General features: G+C 48.3%; 1 protein-coding gene across 3 annotated transcripts in view; it reads left to right on the top strand.

The window, feature by feature from the left end:
* Positions 1-17132, top strand: part of LOC118938364 (regulator of G-protein signaling 9-like) — a 30712-nt gene extending 13580 nt beyond the window's left edge. The window contains exons 9-17 of one of the 3 annotated variants that reach the window (XM_036942028.1): positions 750-812; positions 7280-7309; positions 10264-10325; positions 10599-10712; positions 11346-11461; positions 12419-12506; positions 12878-13016; positions 15080-15162; positions 16250-17131. In XM_036942028.1, coding sequence (XP_036797923.1) covers positions 750-812; positions 7280-7309; positions 10264-10325; positions 10599-10712; positions 11346-11461; positions 12419-12506; positions 12878-13016; positions 15080-15162; positions 16250-16409 — 855 coding nt within the window. In that variant the 3' untranslated portion in view covers positions 16410-17131. Of the gene's footprint in view, positions 1-749; positions 813-7279; positions 7310-10263; positions 10326-10598; positions 10713-11345; positions 11462-12418; positions 12507-12877; positions 13017-14819; positions 14871-15079; positions 15163-16249 lie in introns of those variants that run through there. The other 2 variants (XM_036942029.1, XM_036942030.1) reach the window with 2 other exon arrangements.

Genomic DNA, 17132 nt, shown 5'->3' with positions numbered 1-17132 from the left:
TTTACTCAGTTCGGGTAGAACTCCACGCTGCAGCAGGAAACTAGGAGGGCTGCTTGACAACACTGAGGAAAATCAAACCTGTTACTCAGTTCAGGTAGGCCTCCACGCTGCAGCAGGAAACTAGGAGGGCTGCTTGACAACACTGAGGAAAATCAAACCTGTTACTCAGTTCAGGTAGGCCTCCACGCTGCAGCAGGAAACTAGGAGGGCTGCTTGACAACACTGAGGAAAATCAAACCTGTTACTCAGTTCAGGTAGAACTCCACGCTGCAGCAGGAAACTAGGAGGGCTGCTTGACAACACTGAGGAAAATCCAACAAAAAGGTTTACCAGGAAAAACTTCCAAAAGGACCAATTAGAGGCAGAAATGAGTTGGAGCGTGTTCAAGTAGCTTCCTATTGGTTCATTCATCCCCCCTCCTCTCCCCTGTAACTATTCCCCAGGACGTTGCTGTAAATGAGAATGTGTTCTCAGTCAACTTAATAAGGGTTAAATAAAAAACTATTAAATACAAGTAATATAATGTTCTCGTTTAAAATGAACAATGATTGAGGATGTTGGTGCCAGATCTGTTTGGAAAACATCAGTATGCTCATCCAGTTCCTTACCCAGGGGTCTGTGCTCCAGTTCCTTACCCAGGGGTCTGTGCTCCAGTTCTTTACCCAGGGTTCTGTGCTCCAGACTCTGGAGATAATATGTTGAGTTACAGCACATCAGACTGACTAAACAGGTGCTTGTTGTGTCCACAGCGTCGGACACACAGTGCCATGGACTATGGTCTGGACCGTCTCATTGACCCCAATGCAGAGGAGGTAACAGGTGAGTACTGTGCTGTCTGAGACATTTCCCTTGGAAAACAGAGTGGGTCCCAAATGCACCCTGTACATTATACACTGAGTGTACAAAACATCAAGGACACCTTCCTGATATTGAGTTGCCCCCCTTCCTTTGCTCTCAGAACAGCTTCAATTCATCGGGTCATGGACTCTACAAGGTGTTGAAAGCGTTCCACAGGGATGCTGGCCCATGTTGACTCTACAAGGTGTTGAAAGGGTTCCACAGGGATGCTGGCCCATGTTGACTCTACAAGGTGTTGAAAGGGTTCCACAGGGATGCTGGCCCATGTTGACTCTACAAGGTGTTGAAAGGGTTCCACAGGGATGCTGGCCCATGTTGACTCTACAAGGTGTTGAAAGGGTTCCACAGGGATGCTGGCCCATGTTGACTCTACAAGGTGTTGAAAGCGTTCCACAGGGATGCTGGCCCATGTTGACTCTACAAGGTGTTGAAAGCGTTCCACAGGGATGCTGGCCCATGTTGACTCTACAAGGTGTTGAAAGCGTTCCACAGGGATGCTGGCCCATGTTGACTCTACAAGGTGTTGAAAGTGTTCCACAGAGATGCTGGCCCATGTTGACTCTACAAGGCGTTGAAAGTGTTCCACAGGGATGCTGGCCCATGTTGACTCTACAAGGTGTTGAAAGTGTTCCATAGAGATGCTGGCCCATGTTGACTCTACAAGGTGTTGAAAGCTTTCCACAGGGATGCTGGCCCATGTTGACTCTACAAGGTGTTGAAAGCGTTCCACAGGGATGCTGGCCCATGTTGACCCCAATGCTTTCCAAAGTTGTGTCCAGTTGGCTGGATGTACTTTGGGTGGTGGACCATTCTTGATACACACAGGAAACTGTTGAGCGTGGAAAACCCAGCAGCGTTGCAGTTCTTGACACAAACCGGTGCACCTGGCACCTACTACCACACCCCGTTCAAAGTCACTTAAATTTGTGTTGCCCATTCACCCTCTGAATGGCGCACATACACAATCCATGTCTCAATTGTCTCAAGGCTTAAAAATCCTTCTTTAACCAGGTCTCCTCCCCTTCGTCTACACTGATTGAAGTGGATTTAACAAGTGACACCAATAAGGGATCATATCTTTCACCTGGATTCACCTGGTCAGTCTGTCATGGAAAGACAGGTGTTCTTAATGTTTCTCCACTCAGTGTATAATGTGTTGTCGTTTGGGAAGCATCCTTTTATTTTGGACTTCCTGGTTTGAGGTTGAAATAAAAGAGTTTGACGTTCGAAGGGGGTGGAGCTACGTTGAGAGGTGGTAGGAGGTGTCATAATGTAAATCTCCAATAGGCAGATTCTGCCAGGACTGAATAGGATACGTGATAACGAGCAGTATTCATTCAGTTTTCTGGGTTTGTCACTGGTTATTTGGATGTATCAGGATTGGGTGAAAGCACTGCTTCATTTGCTTCGCCTCGAGACCTTCGAACGCGTGCCCATGCAGATCGGGGGTGGGGGGTTTGTGCCCATGCAGATCGGGGGAGGGGGGGGGGGGGGGTGGGGGGGTTTGTGCCCATGCAGATCGCGGGTGGGGGGGGTTGTGCCCATGCAGATCGGGGGTGGGGGGGGGGGGGGGTTGTGCCCATGCAGATCGCGTGTGGGGGTGGGGGGGGGTTGTGCCCATGCAGATTGCGGGTGGGGGTGGGGGGGGGGGGGGGGGGGTTGTGCCCATGCAGATCGCGGGTGGGGGTGGGGGGGGGGGTTGTGCCCATGCAGATCGCGGGTGGGGGTGGGGGGGGGGGTTGTGCCCATGCAGATCGGGGGGGGGGGGGTTGCAGACACATCAGTTTCTAACACCATGAACACACACAGACGTTCACACTGCTGACCAAATTACACAAGATTCTACTTCTGTGTTACAGAGGTTAGATGTAATGTGCTGAAATTCTTTCCCTTGTCATATTTCAATTTGACATTTTTGTAATTTACCAGACGCTCTTATCCAGAGAGACTTACAGGAGCGATTAGGGTTAAGTGCCTTGTTCAAGGGCAGATTTTTCACCTAGTTGACTCGGGATTTGAACCAGCAACCTTTCTGTTACTGGCCCAACACTCTTAACCGATAGGCTACCTGCCGCCTCATACGTCATCACCCCACCAGTCTGAGATGAAGAGATGTGGGAGAGTGAATAGAGAGAGTGAAGGGAAAGTTGAGAGAGTGAGAGAGAGAGAGAGAGAGAGAGAGAGAGAGAGTGAAGGGAAAGTTGAGAGAGAGGAGAAAGAGAGAGAGAGAGTGAGAGAGAGAGAGGGAGAGAGAGAGAGTGAAGGGAAAGTTGAGAGAGAGGAGAAAGAGAGAGAGAGAGTGAAGGGAAAGTTGAGAGAGAGGAGACAGTGAGAGAGAGAGAGAGAGAGAGAGAGAGAGAGAGAGAGTGAAGGGAAAGTTGAGAGAGAGGAGAAAGAGAGAGAGAGTGAAGGGAAAGTTGAGAGAGAAGACAGAGAGAGTGAACCACCTGCTTCTCAGAGCTCTAAGAACATTACTGAGGATTAGCAGGGAGGCTACTAGACTACAGTTCTCTCTCTCTCTCTCTCTCTCTCTCTCTCTCTCTACTAGACTACAGTTCGCTCTCTCTCTCTACTAGACTACAGTTCTCTCTCTCTCTCTACTAGACTACAGTTATCTCTACTAGACTACAGTTCTCTCTCTCTCTCTCCCTCTCTCTCTCTCTCTGTACTAGACTACAGTTATCTCTACTAGACTACAGTTCTCTCTCTCTCTCTCTCTCTACTAGACTACAGTTCTCTCTCTCTCTCTACTAGACTACAGTTCTCTCTCTCTCTACTAGACTACAGTTATCTCTACTAGACTACAGTTCTCTCTCTCTCTACTATAGTACAGTTCTCTCTCTCTCTCTCTCTCTCTACTAGACTACAGTTCTCTCTACTAGACTACAGTTCTCTCTACTAGACTACAGTTCTCTCTACTAGACTACAGTTCTCTCTCTCTACTAGACTACAGTTCTCTCTCTCTACTAGACTACAGTTTTCTCTCTCTATCTACTAGACTACAGTTCTCTCTCTCTCTCTACTAGACTACAGTTCTCTCTCTCTCTCTACTAGACTACAGTTATCTCTCTCTCTCTACTAGACTACAGTTCTCTCTACTAGACTACAGTTCTCTCTCTCTCTACTAGACTACAGTTCTCTCTACTAGACTACAGTTCTCTCTACTAGACTACAGTTCTCTCTCTCTACTAGACTACAGTTCTCTCTCTCTACTAGACTACAGTTCTCTCTCTCTACTAGACTACAGTTCTCTCTCTCTACTAGACTACAGTTCTCTCTCTCTACTAGACTACAGTTCTCTCTCTCTACTAGACTACAGTTCTCTCTCTCTCTCTACTAGACTACAGTTCTCTCTCTCTACTAGACTACAGTTCTCTCTCTCTACTAGACTACAGTTCTCTCTCTCTACTAGACTACAGTTCTCTCTACTAGACTACAGTTCTCTCTCTCTACTAGACTACAGTTCTCTCTCTCTACTAGACTACAGTTCTCTCTCTCTACTAGACTACAGTTCTCTCTCTCTACTAGACTACAGTTCTCTCTACTAGACTACAGTTCTCTCTACTAGACTACAGTTCTCTCTATTAGACTACAGTTCTCTCTCTCTACTAGACTACAGTTATCTCTACTAGACTACAGTTCTCTCTCTCTACTAGACTACAGTTCTCTACTAGACTACAGTTCTCTCTCTCTACTAGACTACAGTTCTCTCTACTAGACTACAGTTCTCTCTACTAGACTACAGTTCTCTCTCTCTACTAGACTACAGTTCTCTCTCTCTACTAGACTACAGTTCTCTCTCTCTACTAGACTACAGTTATCTCTACTAGACTACAGTTCTCTCTCTCTACTAGACTACAGTTCTCTCTATTAGACTACAGTTCTCTCTCTCTACTAGACTACAGTTATCTCTACTAGACTACAGTTCTCTCTCTCTACTAGACTACAGTTCTCTCTCTCTCTACTATACTACAGTTATCTCTACTAGACTACAGTTCTCTCTCTCTACTAGACTACAGTTCTCTCTACTAGACTACAGTTCTCTCTACTAGACTACAGTTCTCTCTACTAGACTACAGCTCTCTCTACTAGACTACAGTTCTCTCTACTAGACTACAGTTCTCTCTCTCTACTTCTCTACCTCTCACTCTAGAGAGGCTACTAGACTACAGTTCTCTCTCTCTACTTCTCTACCTCTCACTCTAGAGAGGCTACTAGACTACAGTTCTCTCTCTCTCTCTTTTTTTTCTACCTCTCTCTCAATTTAATTCAAGGGGCTTTATTGGCATGGGAAACATATGTTAACATTGCCAAAGCAATGTCTCTCTCTCTACTTCTCTACCTCTCAATTTCAAATTAAGGGGCTTTATTGGCATGGGAAAGTGTTTACATTGCCAAAGAAAGTGAAGTAGATGATAAACAAAAGTGAAATAAACAATAAAAATGAACAGTAAACATTACACTCACAGACGTTCCAAACTAATAAAGACATTACAAATGTCATATTATGTGCAAATTGTTAAAGTACAAAAGGGAAAATAAATAAACATAAATATGGGTTGTATTTACAATGTTCTTCACTGGTTGCCCTTTTCTTGTGGCAACAGGTCACAAATCTTGCTGCTGTGATGGCACACTGTGGAATTTCACCCAGTAGATATGGGAGTTTATCAACATTGGATTTGTTTTCGAATTCTTTGTGGATCTGTGTAATCTGAGGGAAATATGTCTCTCTAATGTGGTCATACATTGGGCAGGAGGTTAGGAAGTGCAGCTCAGTTTCCACCTCATTTTGTGGGCAGTGAGCACATAGCCTGTCTTCTCTTGAAAGCCATGTCTGCCTATGGCGGCCTTTCTCAATAGCAGGGCTGTGCTCACTGAGTCTGTACATAGTCAAAGATTTCAACAGCACAGGCCTTTTTGGGTTGGAGGGGTTTGTATTTTCTCTCTCTTTCTCTGCTCTTCATTTGACTGTTTGTTCTGTCGTCTCTTCCTTCAGATTCTATTCCATCACATCCTTCACCTGTTGTCGAGAGGATTGTTTACACACACACACACACACACACACACACACACACACACACACACACACACACACACACACACACACACACTCTTTCTGCCTTACCATGCAGATTTATCTTCTTGTGTTGTAGCCTGTGACTGTGGTGTAGCCTGTGACTGTGGTATAGTCTGTGACTGTGGTATAGTGTGACTGTGGTATAGTCTGTGACTGTGGTGTAGTCTGTGACTGTGGTGTAGTGTGACTGTGGTGTGGTCTGTGACTGTGGTGTAGTGTGACTGTGGTATAGTGTGACTGTGGTGTAGTCTGTGACTGTGGTGTAGTGTGACTGTGGTGTAGCCTGTGACTGTGGTATAGTCTGTGACTGTGGTGTAGTGTGACTGTGGTATAGTGTGACTGTGGTGTAGTGTGACTGTGGTATAGTGTGACTGTGGTGTAGTCTGTGACTGTGGTGTAGTGTGACTGTGGTGTAGCCTGTGACTGTGGTATAGTCTGTGACTGTGGTGTAGCCTGTGACTGTGGTGTAGTCTGTGACTGTGGTGTAGTCTGTGACTGTGGTATAGTCTGTGACTGTGGTGTAGTGTGACTGTGGTTATAGTGTGACTGTGGTATAGTGTGACTGTGGTGTAGTCTGTGACTGTGGTGTAGTCTGTGACTGTGGTGTAAGTAGCCTGTGACTGTGGTGTAGCCTGTGACTGTGGTATAGCCTGTGACTGTACTGTAGCCTGTGACTGTGGTGTAGCCTGTGACTGTACTGTAGCCTGTGACTGTGCTGTAGCCTGTGACTGTGTTGTAGCCTGTGACTGTGGTGTAGCCTGTGACTGTGGTATAGCCTGTGACTGTACTGTAGCCTGTGACTGTGTTGTAGCCTGTGACTGTGGTGTATTCTGTGACTGTACTGTAGCCTGTGACTGTGCTGTAGCCTGTGACTGTGTTGTAGCCTGTGACTGTGTTGTAGCCTGTGACTGTGTTGTAGCCTGTGACTGTACTGTAGCCTGTGACTGTGTTGTAGCCTGTGACTGTGTTGTAGCCTGTGACTGTGGTGTATTCTGTGACTGTACTGTAGCCTGTGACTGTGCTGTAGCCTGTGACTGTGTTGTAGCCTGTGACTGTGTTGTAGCCTGTGACTGTGTTGTAGCCTGTGACTGTACTGTAGCCTGTGACTGTGTTGTAGCCTGTGACTGTGGTGTATTCTGTGACTGTACTGTAGCCTGTGACTGTGTTGTAGCCTGTGACTGTACTGTAGCCTGTGACTGTGTTGTAGCCTGTGACTGTGGTATAGCCTGCTTTTGAGAGGGATTGTGTGTGTGAGAGTGCGTTAGTTGTGACTTTAGATAGCAGTGGATCAGAAGAGCTCTGCCTGTAATAACAAGCTGTTCTTCTCTCGTGGGTTTTCAGGTGTTGACCTTCGACGTGGTCAGGAGAACCGTAAGACATCAGACATACTTCTGCACTGGAATACCTGAATAACCCAATGCACTCAAGTTTATGTGTTGGTGTAGAAAATAGATTTAAGTACAGAAATTACAGACATATCATGTATCTCCTCTTCCTCTCCTTTCTTCTCCTCTTCCTCTCCTCTCCCCTTCCTCTCCTCTTCCTCTCCTCTCCCCTTCCTCTCCTTCCTCTCCTCTCTTCTCTCCTTCCTCTCCTCTCTTCTCCCATTCCTCTCCTCTCTCCTCTCCCCTTCCTCTCCGCTCTCCTCTCCCCTTCCTCTCCGCTCTTCTCTCCTTCCTCTCCTCACCTTCCTATCCTTCCTCCTCTCCCCTTCCTCTCTTCTCTTTCCTTCTCTCATTCACTCCTCTTTCCTTCTTCTCGTCTCTCTTCTCTCTCCTCCTCCTCCTCATCCTAATTTCCTCTCTTCTCTCTCCTCCTCCTTATTTCCTCCTCTCCTCCTTATTTATCCCCCTCTATCCTCTCCTCCTCCTTATTTATCCCCCTCTATCCTCTCCTCCTCCTTATTTATCCCCTCTATCCTCTCCTCCTCCTTATTTATCCCCCTCTATCCTCTCCTCCTCCTTATTTATCCCCCTCTCTCCTCTCTCCTCCTCCTTATTTATCTCCCTCTATCCTCTCCTCCTCCTTATTTATCCCCCTCTATCCTCTCCTCCTCCTCATTTATCCCCCTCTATCCTCTCCTCTCCTCCTCCTTATTTATCCCCTCTATCCTCTCCTCCTCCTTATTAATTCCCCTCTATCCTCTCCTCCTCCTTATTTATCCCCCTCTATCCTCTCCTCCTCCTTATTTATCCCCTCTATCCTCTCCTCTTCCTCATTTATCCCCCTCTATCCTCTCCTCTCCTCCTACTTATTTATCCCCCTCTATCCTCTCCTCCTCCTTATTTATCCCCTCTATCCTCTCCTCCTCCTCATTTATCCCCCTCTATCCTCTCCTCTCCTCCTCCTCCTCATTTATCCCCCTCTATCCTCTCCTCTCCTCCTCCTTATTTATCCCCCTCTATCCTCTCCTCCTCCTTATTTATCCCCCTCTATCCTCTCCTCCTCCTTATTTAACCCCCTCTATCCTCTCCTCCTCCTCATTTATCCCCCTCTATCTTCTCCTCCTCCTTATTTATCCCCCTCTATCCTCTCCTCCTCCTTATTTATCCCCCTCTATCCTCTCCTCCTCCTTATTTATCCCCCTCTATCCTCTCCTCCTCCTTATTTATCCCCCTCTATCCTCTCCTCTCCTCCTCCTTATTTATCCCCCTCTATCCTCTCCTCCTCCTCATTTATCCCCCTCTATCCTCTCCTCTCCTCCTCCTTATTTATCCCCCTCTATCCTCTCCTCTCCTCCTCCTTATTTATCCCCCTCTATCCTCTCCTCTCCTCCTCCTTATTTATCTCCCTCTATCCTCTCCTCCTCCTCATTTATCCCCCTCTATCCTCTCCTCTCCTCCTCCTTATTTATCCCCCTCTATCCTCTCCTCCTCCTTATTTATCCCCTCTATCCTCTCCTCCTCCTTATTTATTCCCCTCTATCCTCTCCTCCTCCTTATTTATCCCCCTCTATCCTCTCCTCCTCCTCATTTATCCCCCTCTATCCTCTCCTCTCCTCCTCCTTATTTATCCCCTCTATCCTCTCCTCCTCCTCATTTATCCCCCTCTATCCTCTCCTCCTCCTTATTTATCCCCCTCTATCCTCTCCTCCTCCTTATTTATCCCCTCTATCCTCTCCTCCTCCTTATTTATCCCCCTCTATCCTCTCCTCCTCCTCATTTATCCCCCTCTATCCTCTCCTCCTCCTTATTTATCCCCCTCTATCCTCTCCTCCTCCTTATTTATCCCCCTCTATCCTCTCCTCCTCCTTATTTATTCCCCTCTATCCTCTCCTCCTCCTTATTTATCCCCCTCTATCCTCTCCTCCTCCTCATTTATCCCCCTCTATCCTCTCCTCTCCTCCTCCTTATTTATCCCCCTCTATCCTCTCCTCTCTCCTCCTCCTTATTTATCCCCCTCTCTCCTCTCCTCTCTCCTCCTCCTTATTTATCCCCCTCTCTCCTCTCCTCTCTCCTCCTCCTTATTTATCCCCCTCTATCCTCTCCTCTCTCCTCCTCCTTATTTATCCCCCTCTATCCTCTCCTCCTCCTTATTTATCCCCCTCTCTCCTCTCCTCTCTCCTCCTCCTTATTTATCCCCCTCTATCCTCTCCTCTCTCCTCCTCCTTATTTATCCCACTCTATCCTCTCCTCCTCCTTATTTATCCCCCTCTATCCTCTCCTCCTCCTTATTTATTCCCCTCTATCCTCTCCTCCTCCTTATTTATCCCCCTCTATCCTCTCCTCCTCCTCATTTATCCCCCTCTATCCTCTCCTCTCCTCCTCCTTATTTATCCCCCTCTATCCTCTCCTCTCTCCTCCTCCTTATTTATCCCCCTCTCTCCTCTCCTCTCTCCTCCTCCTTATTTATCCCCCTCTCTCCTCTCCTCTCTCCTCCTCCTTATTTATCCCCCTCTATCCTCTCCTCTCTCCTCCTCCTTATTTATCCCCCTCTATCCTCTCCTCCTCCTTATTTATCCCCCTCTATCCTCTCCTCCTCCTTATTTATTCCCCTCTATCCTCTCCTCCTCCTTATTTATCCCCCTCTATCCTCTCCTCCTCCTCATTTATCCCCCTCTATCCTCTCCTCTCCTCCTCCTTATTTATCCCCCTCTATCCTCTCCTCTCTCCTCCTCCTTATTTATCCCCCTCTCTCCTCTCCTCTCTCCTCCTCCTTATTTATCCCCCTCTCTCCTCTCCTCTCTCCTCCTCCTTATTTATCCCCCTCTCTCCTCTCCTCTCTCCTCCTCCTTATTTATCCCCCTCTCCTCCTTATTTATCTCCCTCTATCCTCTCTTCCTCCTCCTTATCTCCCTCTCTCCTCTCCTCTCTCCTGCTCCCCAGAACATTTTCCTTACACAAGCCCTAATGAGGTCAGCTGTCAAATCGTCTGTGTCCCTCACAGCGTAAGTCCTTCTCAATACACTTCACACATTCATTCATTCATTGATAGGTTGTGTTTGTGTGTGGTCATTTGATGAATTGATTGCCTGAATGACTGACTGACTGACTGACACCAGCAACATTAATATTGTGTTCAGAAATGTAAACCCCGTCCAAACTAAACCCCAACGTTACAGTATAACGAGAGAAGTTGTTTTATTGTAAAAATGATTATTTTTGGGACGACAACGTATGATGGAGATTCACAGCGTTTATGTCCCCTCTGTTCTCCTCAGCTTTGTCAAGTTCGTGACAACCCACCACAATCACGACCCGTTCCTGACAACCCCTGTCCCCAGTAACCCTTGGATAACGGACAGTGATGAGTTCTGGCAACTCAACTCAAGAAGGTAATTTCTGGCAACTGAACTCAGGTGCATAGTTTTGTTCCGGATCAGTAGAAATACACATGATTCTACTGATCAAAGTCTTGATTGAAGATCATGATGATTTCATTAGAATCCCTCTCTCCTCCCCATCTCTCTCTCTCTTCCCCATCTCTCTCTCTCTCTCTTCCCCATCTCTCTCTCTCTTCCCCATCTCTCTCTCTCTTCCCCATCTCTCTCTCTCTTCCCCATCTCTCTCTCTCTTCCCCATCTCTCTCTCTCCTCCCCATCTCTCTCTCTCTTCCCCATCTCTCTCTCTCTCTTCCCCATCTCTCTCTCTCTCTTCCCCATCTCTCTCTCTCTTCCCCATCTCTCTCTCTCCTCCCCATCTCTCTCTCTCCTCCCCATCTCTCTCTCTTCCCCATCTCTCTCTCTCTCTTCCCCATCTCTCTCTCTTCTCTTCCCCATCTCTCTCTCTCTCCTCCCCATCTCTCTCTCTCTCCTCCCCATCTCTCTCTCTTCTCTTCCCCATCTCTCTCTCTCTCTTCCCCATCTCTCTCTCTTCTCTTCCCCATCTCTCTCTCTCTCTCTTCCCCATCTCTCCCTCTCTCTCTCCCCCCCTCCCCTCTCTCCCCCCTCTCTCTCTCTCTTCATCAGTGTGGACATCCCCACTAAGTTGAGTGTGGAGCGTTGGGTCTTGAGCTTCTGGGAGCTGATCAGTGACCCACGAGGCAGAGTCGACTTCAAGCTCTTCCTCAAGAAGGAGCACAGTGGTCAGTACACACACACACACATACTTTTTCCTTACACAAGCCCTAATGAGGTCAGAGGTCAAATCGCTCCCGAGTGGCAGAGCGGTCTAAGGCACTGTATCTCAGTGCTAAAGGCGGCGCTACAGACCCTGGTTCGATCCTGGGCTGTTTCACAACCGACCTTGATCGGGAGGCGCACAATTGACCCAGCGTCGTCCGGGTTAGGGTTTGGCCGGGGTAGGGTTTGGCCGGGGTAGGGTTAGGCCGGGGTAGGGTTTGGCCGGGGTAGGGTTAGGCCGGGGTAGGGTTAGGCCGGGGTAGGGGTAGGCCGGGGTAGGGTTTGGCCGGGGTAGGGTTAGGCCGGGGTAGGGTTAGGCCGGGGTAGGGTTAGGGGTAGGGTTAGGCCGGGGTAGGGTTAGGCCGGGGTAGGGTTAGGCCGGGGTAGGGTTAGGCCGGGGTAGGGTTTGGCCGGGGTAGGGTTAGGCCGGGGTAGGGTTAGGCCGGGGTAGGGGTAGGCCGGGGTAGGGTTTGGCCGGGGTAGGGTTAGGCCGGGGTAGGGTTTGGCCGGGGTAGGGTTAGGCCGGGGTAGGGTTAGGCCGGGGTAGGGTTAGGCCGGGGTAGGGTTAGGCCGGGGTAGGGGTGGGCCGTCATTGTAAATAAGAATGTGTTCTTAACTGGCTTGCCTTGTTAAATAAAGGTTCAATAAAAAAAATTAAAAACACATCGTTTCCTCAATTCGTTTTTCCTCAAATCCTTGTGTCCTCTTTCCTTGCCTCCTCAAACATTAATAGTTCCTCCAACAGAGGACACAAGGGAGGAAAGGTTCATCCCAAATGGAACCCTATGTAGTGCACTAGGGAATAGGGAGCCATTTCATTTAGGATGCACCCTACGGTTTACCTTGCATGCTGTGGTATGCAGCTCAACTGTGTGTGTGTGTGTGTGTGTGTGTGTGTGTGTGTGTGTGTGTGTGTGCAGCGGAGAACATGGCGTTCTACGAGGCAGCTGAGGAGATGAGGTGGGGAGCAGCGTCTGCCATACCAGAGAAATCCCAGTTCATCTTCAAGTGAGTTACACTGGAGAATGTGTGAGACAAAGAGAACCTTAACCTCTGTGTGTGAGACAGAGAGAACCTTAACCTCTGTGTGTGAGACAGAGAGAACCTTAACCTCTGTGTGTGAGACAGAGATAACCTTAACCTCTGTGTCTGAGACAGAGAGAACCTTAACCTCTGTGTGTGAGACAGAGAGAACCTTAACCTCTCTGTGTGTGTGTGTGTGTGTGTATCTGTGTGTGTGTGTGTGTGACAGAAAGAGTTGCTTCTTGGTTTTTAACCTCTGTGTGTGTGTGTGTGTATCTGTGTGTGTGTATCTGTGTGTGTGTATATCTGTGTGTGTCTGCGTGTGTGTGTGTGTATGTGTGTGTGTGTGTGTGTAGCACCTTTCTGAAGCCTGGAGCTCCTCGATGGATCAACATCGATGGTCGTACCATGGGGCTGACAGTGAAGGGTCTGGTTGTTCCTCACCGCTACGTGCTGGACGCTGCCCAGACACACATCTTCCTGCTCATGAAGAAGGTGTGTGTGTGTGTAGAGTTAGTCCCTCCTAACAGAGGGGTCAGGCTTGTTCACTGAACTACCTCTGTAACACAACTAAACACACAGTACACAGAGCAGGATAATATGAAGTTATGTGTCGTGACGCACGTCCGTTTCAGAACGTCAGAATGAGGAATCTCAACTCAAAAGTTTGTCGTAACTAAGAAGTATTTGTGTATAATGTCCCCTCCTCTGTCTCTGTCCCAGGATACCTTCTATCAGTCCATAAAGACATGTTTTATAATGTCCCCTCCTCTGTCTCTGTCCCAGGATACCTTCTACCAGTCCATAAAGACATGTTTTATAATGTCCCCTCCTCTGTCTCTGTCCCAGGATACCTTCTACCAGTCCATAAAGACATGTTTTATAATGTCCCCTCCTCTGTCTCTGTCCCAGGATACCTTCTACCAGTCCATAAAGACATGTTTTATACTGTCCCCTCCTCTGTCTCTGTCCCAGGATACCTTCTACCAGTCCATAAAGACATGTTTTATAATGTCCCCTCCTCTGTCTCTGTCCCAGGATACCTTCTACCAGTCCATAAAGACATGTTTTATAATGTCCCCTCCTCTGTCTCTGTCCCAGGATACCTTCTACCAGTCCATAAAGACATGTTTTATAATGTCCCCTCCTCTGTCTCTGTCCCAGGATACCTTCTACCAGTCCATAAAGACATGTTTTATAATGTCCCATCCTCTGTCTCTGTCCCAGGATACCTTCTACCAGTCCATAAAGACATGTTTTATAATGTCCCATCCTCTGTCTCTGTCCCAGGATACCTTCTACCAGTCCATAAAGACATGTTTTATAATGTCCCCTCCTCTGTCTCTGTCCCAGGATACCTTCTACCAGTCCATAAAGACATGTTTTATAATGTCCCCTCCTCTGTCTCTGTCCCAGGATACCTTCTACCAGTCCATAAAGACATGTTTTATAATGTCCCCTCCTCTGTCTCTGTCCCAGGATACCTTCTACCAGTCCATAAAGACATGTTTTATAATGTCCCCTCCTCTGTCTCTGTCCCAGGATACCTTCTACCAGTCCATAAAGACATGTTTTATAATGTCCCCTCCTCTGTCTCTGTCCCAGGATACCTTCTACCAGTCCATAAAGACATGTTTTATAATGTCCCCTCCTCTGTCTCTGTCCCAGGATACCTTCTACCAGTCCATAAAGACATGTTTTATAATGTCCCCTCCTCTGTCTCTGTCCCAGGATACCTTCTACCAGTCCATAAAGACATGTTTTATAATGTCCCCTCCTCTGTCTCTGTCCCAGGATACCTTCTACCAGTCCATAAAGACATGTTTTATAATGTCCCCTCCTCTGTCTCTGTCCCAGGATACCTTCTACCAGTCCATAAAGACATGTTTTATAATGTCCCCTCCTCTGTCTCTGTCCCAGGATACCTTCTACCAGTCCATAAAGACATGTTTTATAATGTCCCCTCCTCTGTCTCTGTCACAGGATACCTTCTACCAGTCCATAAAGACATGTTTTATAATGTCCCCTCCTCTGTCTCTGTCCCAGGATACCTTCTACCAGTCCATAAAGACATGTTTTATAATGTCCCCTCCTCTGTCTCCGTCCCAGGATACCTTCTACCAGTCCATAAAGACATGTTTTATAATGTCCCCTCCTCTGTCTCTGTCCCAGGATACCTTCTACCAGTCCATAAAGACATGTTTTATAATGTCCCCTCCTCTGTCTCTGTCCCAGGATACCTTCTACCAGTCCATAAAGACATGTTTTATAATGTCCCCTCCTCTGTCTCTGTCCCAGGATACCTTCTACCGGTACCTCAAGTCTCCGGTCCATAAAGACATTTTATAATGTCCCCTCCTCTGTCTCAGGATACCTTCTACCGGTCCATAAAGACATGTTTTATAATGTCCCCTCCTCTGTCTCTGTCCCAGGATACCTTCTACCAGTCCATAAAGACATGTTTTATAATGTCCCCTCCTCTGTCTCTGTCCCAGGATACCTTCTACCAGTCCATAAAGACATGTTTTATAATGTCCCCTCCTCTGTCTCTGTCCCAGGATACCTTCTACCGGTACCTGAAGTCTCCAGTCCATAAAGACATGCAGAAGAGGGCTCTGGTCCCGGCGCCCCACGTCTTCACGTAAGACTCCACCATATCATTGTTTATTGGACTGAAACATTCACCTGTCTCTACCAAGCCGTCTCCAGTTTATAGAGCTGGTGTCATGTGTTGTTGCATCGCTCTCCTTTTACTAGAGACAGTCAGCTGGTCTTGGGGGGGATCATGGAAATTCAACAACAGCAGAGGTCTTAATGTACAATATGAGTCTGATCATCTACACTCACCTCTTTTCTCCCCCTCTCCTTCCTCCTCTCTCTCACCGCCCCTTCTGCCTCTCTCACCGCTCCTTCTGTCTCTCTCTTCCCCTTCTGTCGCTCTCTTCCCCCTCTCTGTCGCTCTCTTCCCCCTCTCTGTCGCTCTCTTCCCCCTCTCTGTCGCTCTCTTCCCCCTCTCTGTCGCTCTCTTCCCCCTCTCTGTCGCTCTCTTCCCCCTCTCTGTCGCTCTCTTCCCCCTCTCTGTCTCTCTCTTCCCCCCTCTGTCTCTCCCCCCCCCCTCTGTCTCTCTCCCCCCCCTCTGTCTCTCTCTTCCCCTTCTCTGTCTCTCTCTTCCCCCTCTCTGTCTCTCTCACCGCCACTTCCCCTTCTCTGTCTCTCTCTTCCCCCTGTCTCTCTCTCCCCCTCTCTGTCTCTCTCACCACCCCTTCCCCTTCTGTCTCTCTCTCCCCCCCCTGTCTCTCTCACCACCCCTTCCCCTTCTCTGTCTCTCTTCCCCGTGTCTCTCTCTCCCCCCTCTCTGTCTCTCTCACCACCCCTTCCCCTTCTCTGTCTCTCTTCCCCCTGTCTCTCTCTCCCCCCTCTCTGTCTCTCTCACCACCCCTTCCCCTTCTCTGTCTCTCTTCCCCCTGTCTCTCTCTCCCCCCTCTCTGTCTCTCTCACCACCCCTTCCCCTTCTGTCTCTCTCTTCCCCCTGTCTCTCTCTCCCCCCTCTCTGTCTCTCTCACCACCCCTTCCCCTTCTGTCTCTCTCTTCCCCCTGTCTCTCTCTCCCCCTCTCTGTCTCTCTCACCACCCCTTCCCCTTCTGTCTCTCTCACCGCCCCTTCTCTCTCTCTTCCCCCTGTGTCTCTCACCGCCCCTTCTCTCTCTCTTCCCTCTCCCTCCTCTCCAGTGATGCCCAGTTGGAGGCCAATGTGAGGAATCGTAACCCAGGCGTCAGCCCCATCCTGCAGTGGCAGCAGGAGGAGGAGGAGAAGGCAGCAGCAGCTGTTGCTGCCAGGCCCATTGACGTCAAAGCCATGGTGGCCACCAACAAGCTGGACAGGAAGTAGAGAGGGCCCAGGGCATCATGGGAAATGGAGTTTAATATACATGCAGTTGTTCATCTAATATATATTTGGTTTCCATGGAGATGGTGTTACATAGGACTACTTTATGTCCTAAATATTGGATTTATTAGCTATTGTTTTAATGGAGATATTGGTATTGTATAGAATCATTTATGTCCTCGACAACTGATGTCAAGCCAGTACGGATTGGATGATTGAGGGAAATAAACTATTGTCTGTTGAGTACCTGTGTTGCGTTAAGGACATTTACTGAACTGAGAACGAATCTGCTGATGATAAAATCTACTTTAGTTCAGATGGACAGAGAACAGGGACTGTCTGTAGGGGCCCTCTGCTACACAACACACAGAGAACAGGGACTGTCTGTAGGGGCCCTCTGCTACACAACACACTACTACACAACACACAGAGAACAGGGACTGTCTGTAGGGGCCCTCTGCTACACAACACACAGAGAACAGGGACTGTCTGTAGGGGCCCTCTGCTACACAACACACAGAGAACAGGGACTGCCTGTAGGGGCCCTCTGCTACACAACACACAGAGAACAGGGACTGTCTGTAGGGGCCCTCTGCTACACAACACACAGAGAACAGGGACTGTCTGTAGGGGCCCTCTGCTACACAACACACTACTACATCAACTGATACACAACATACTACTACATCAACTGATACACAACATACTACTACACAACACACTACT

This window comes from Oncorhynchus mykiss, chromosome 13 (assembly GCF_013265735.2).
Source record: "Oncorhynchus mykiss isolate Arlee chromosome 13, USDA_OmykA_1.1, whole genome shotgun sequence".
Classification (NCBI taxonomy): domain Eukaryota; kingdom Metazoa; phylum Chordata; class Actinopteri; order Salmoniformes; family Salmonidae; genus Oncorhynchus; species Oncorhynchus mykiss.
Note: the sequence above shows the minus strand (reverse complement) of the source record. Positions and strands in the feature narration are given on the sequence as shown.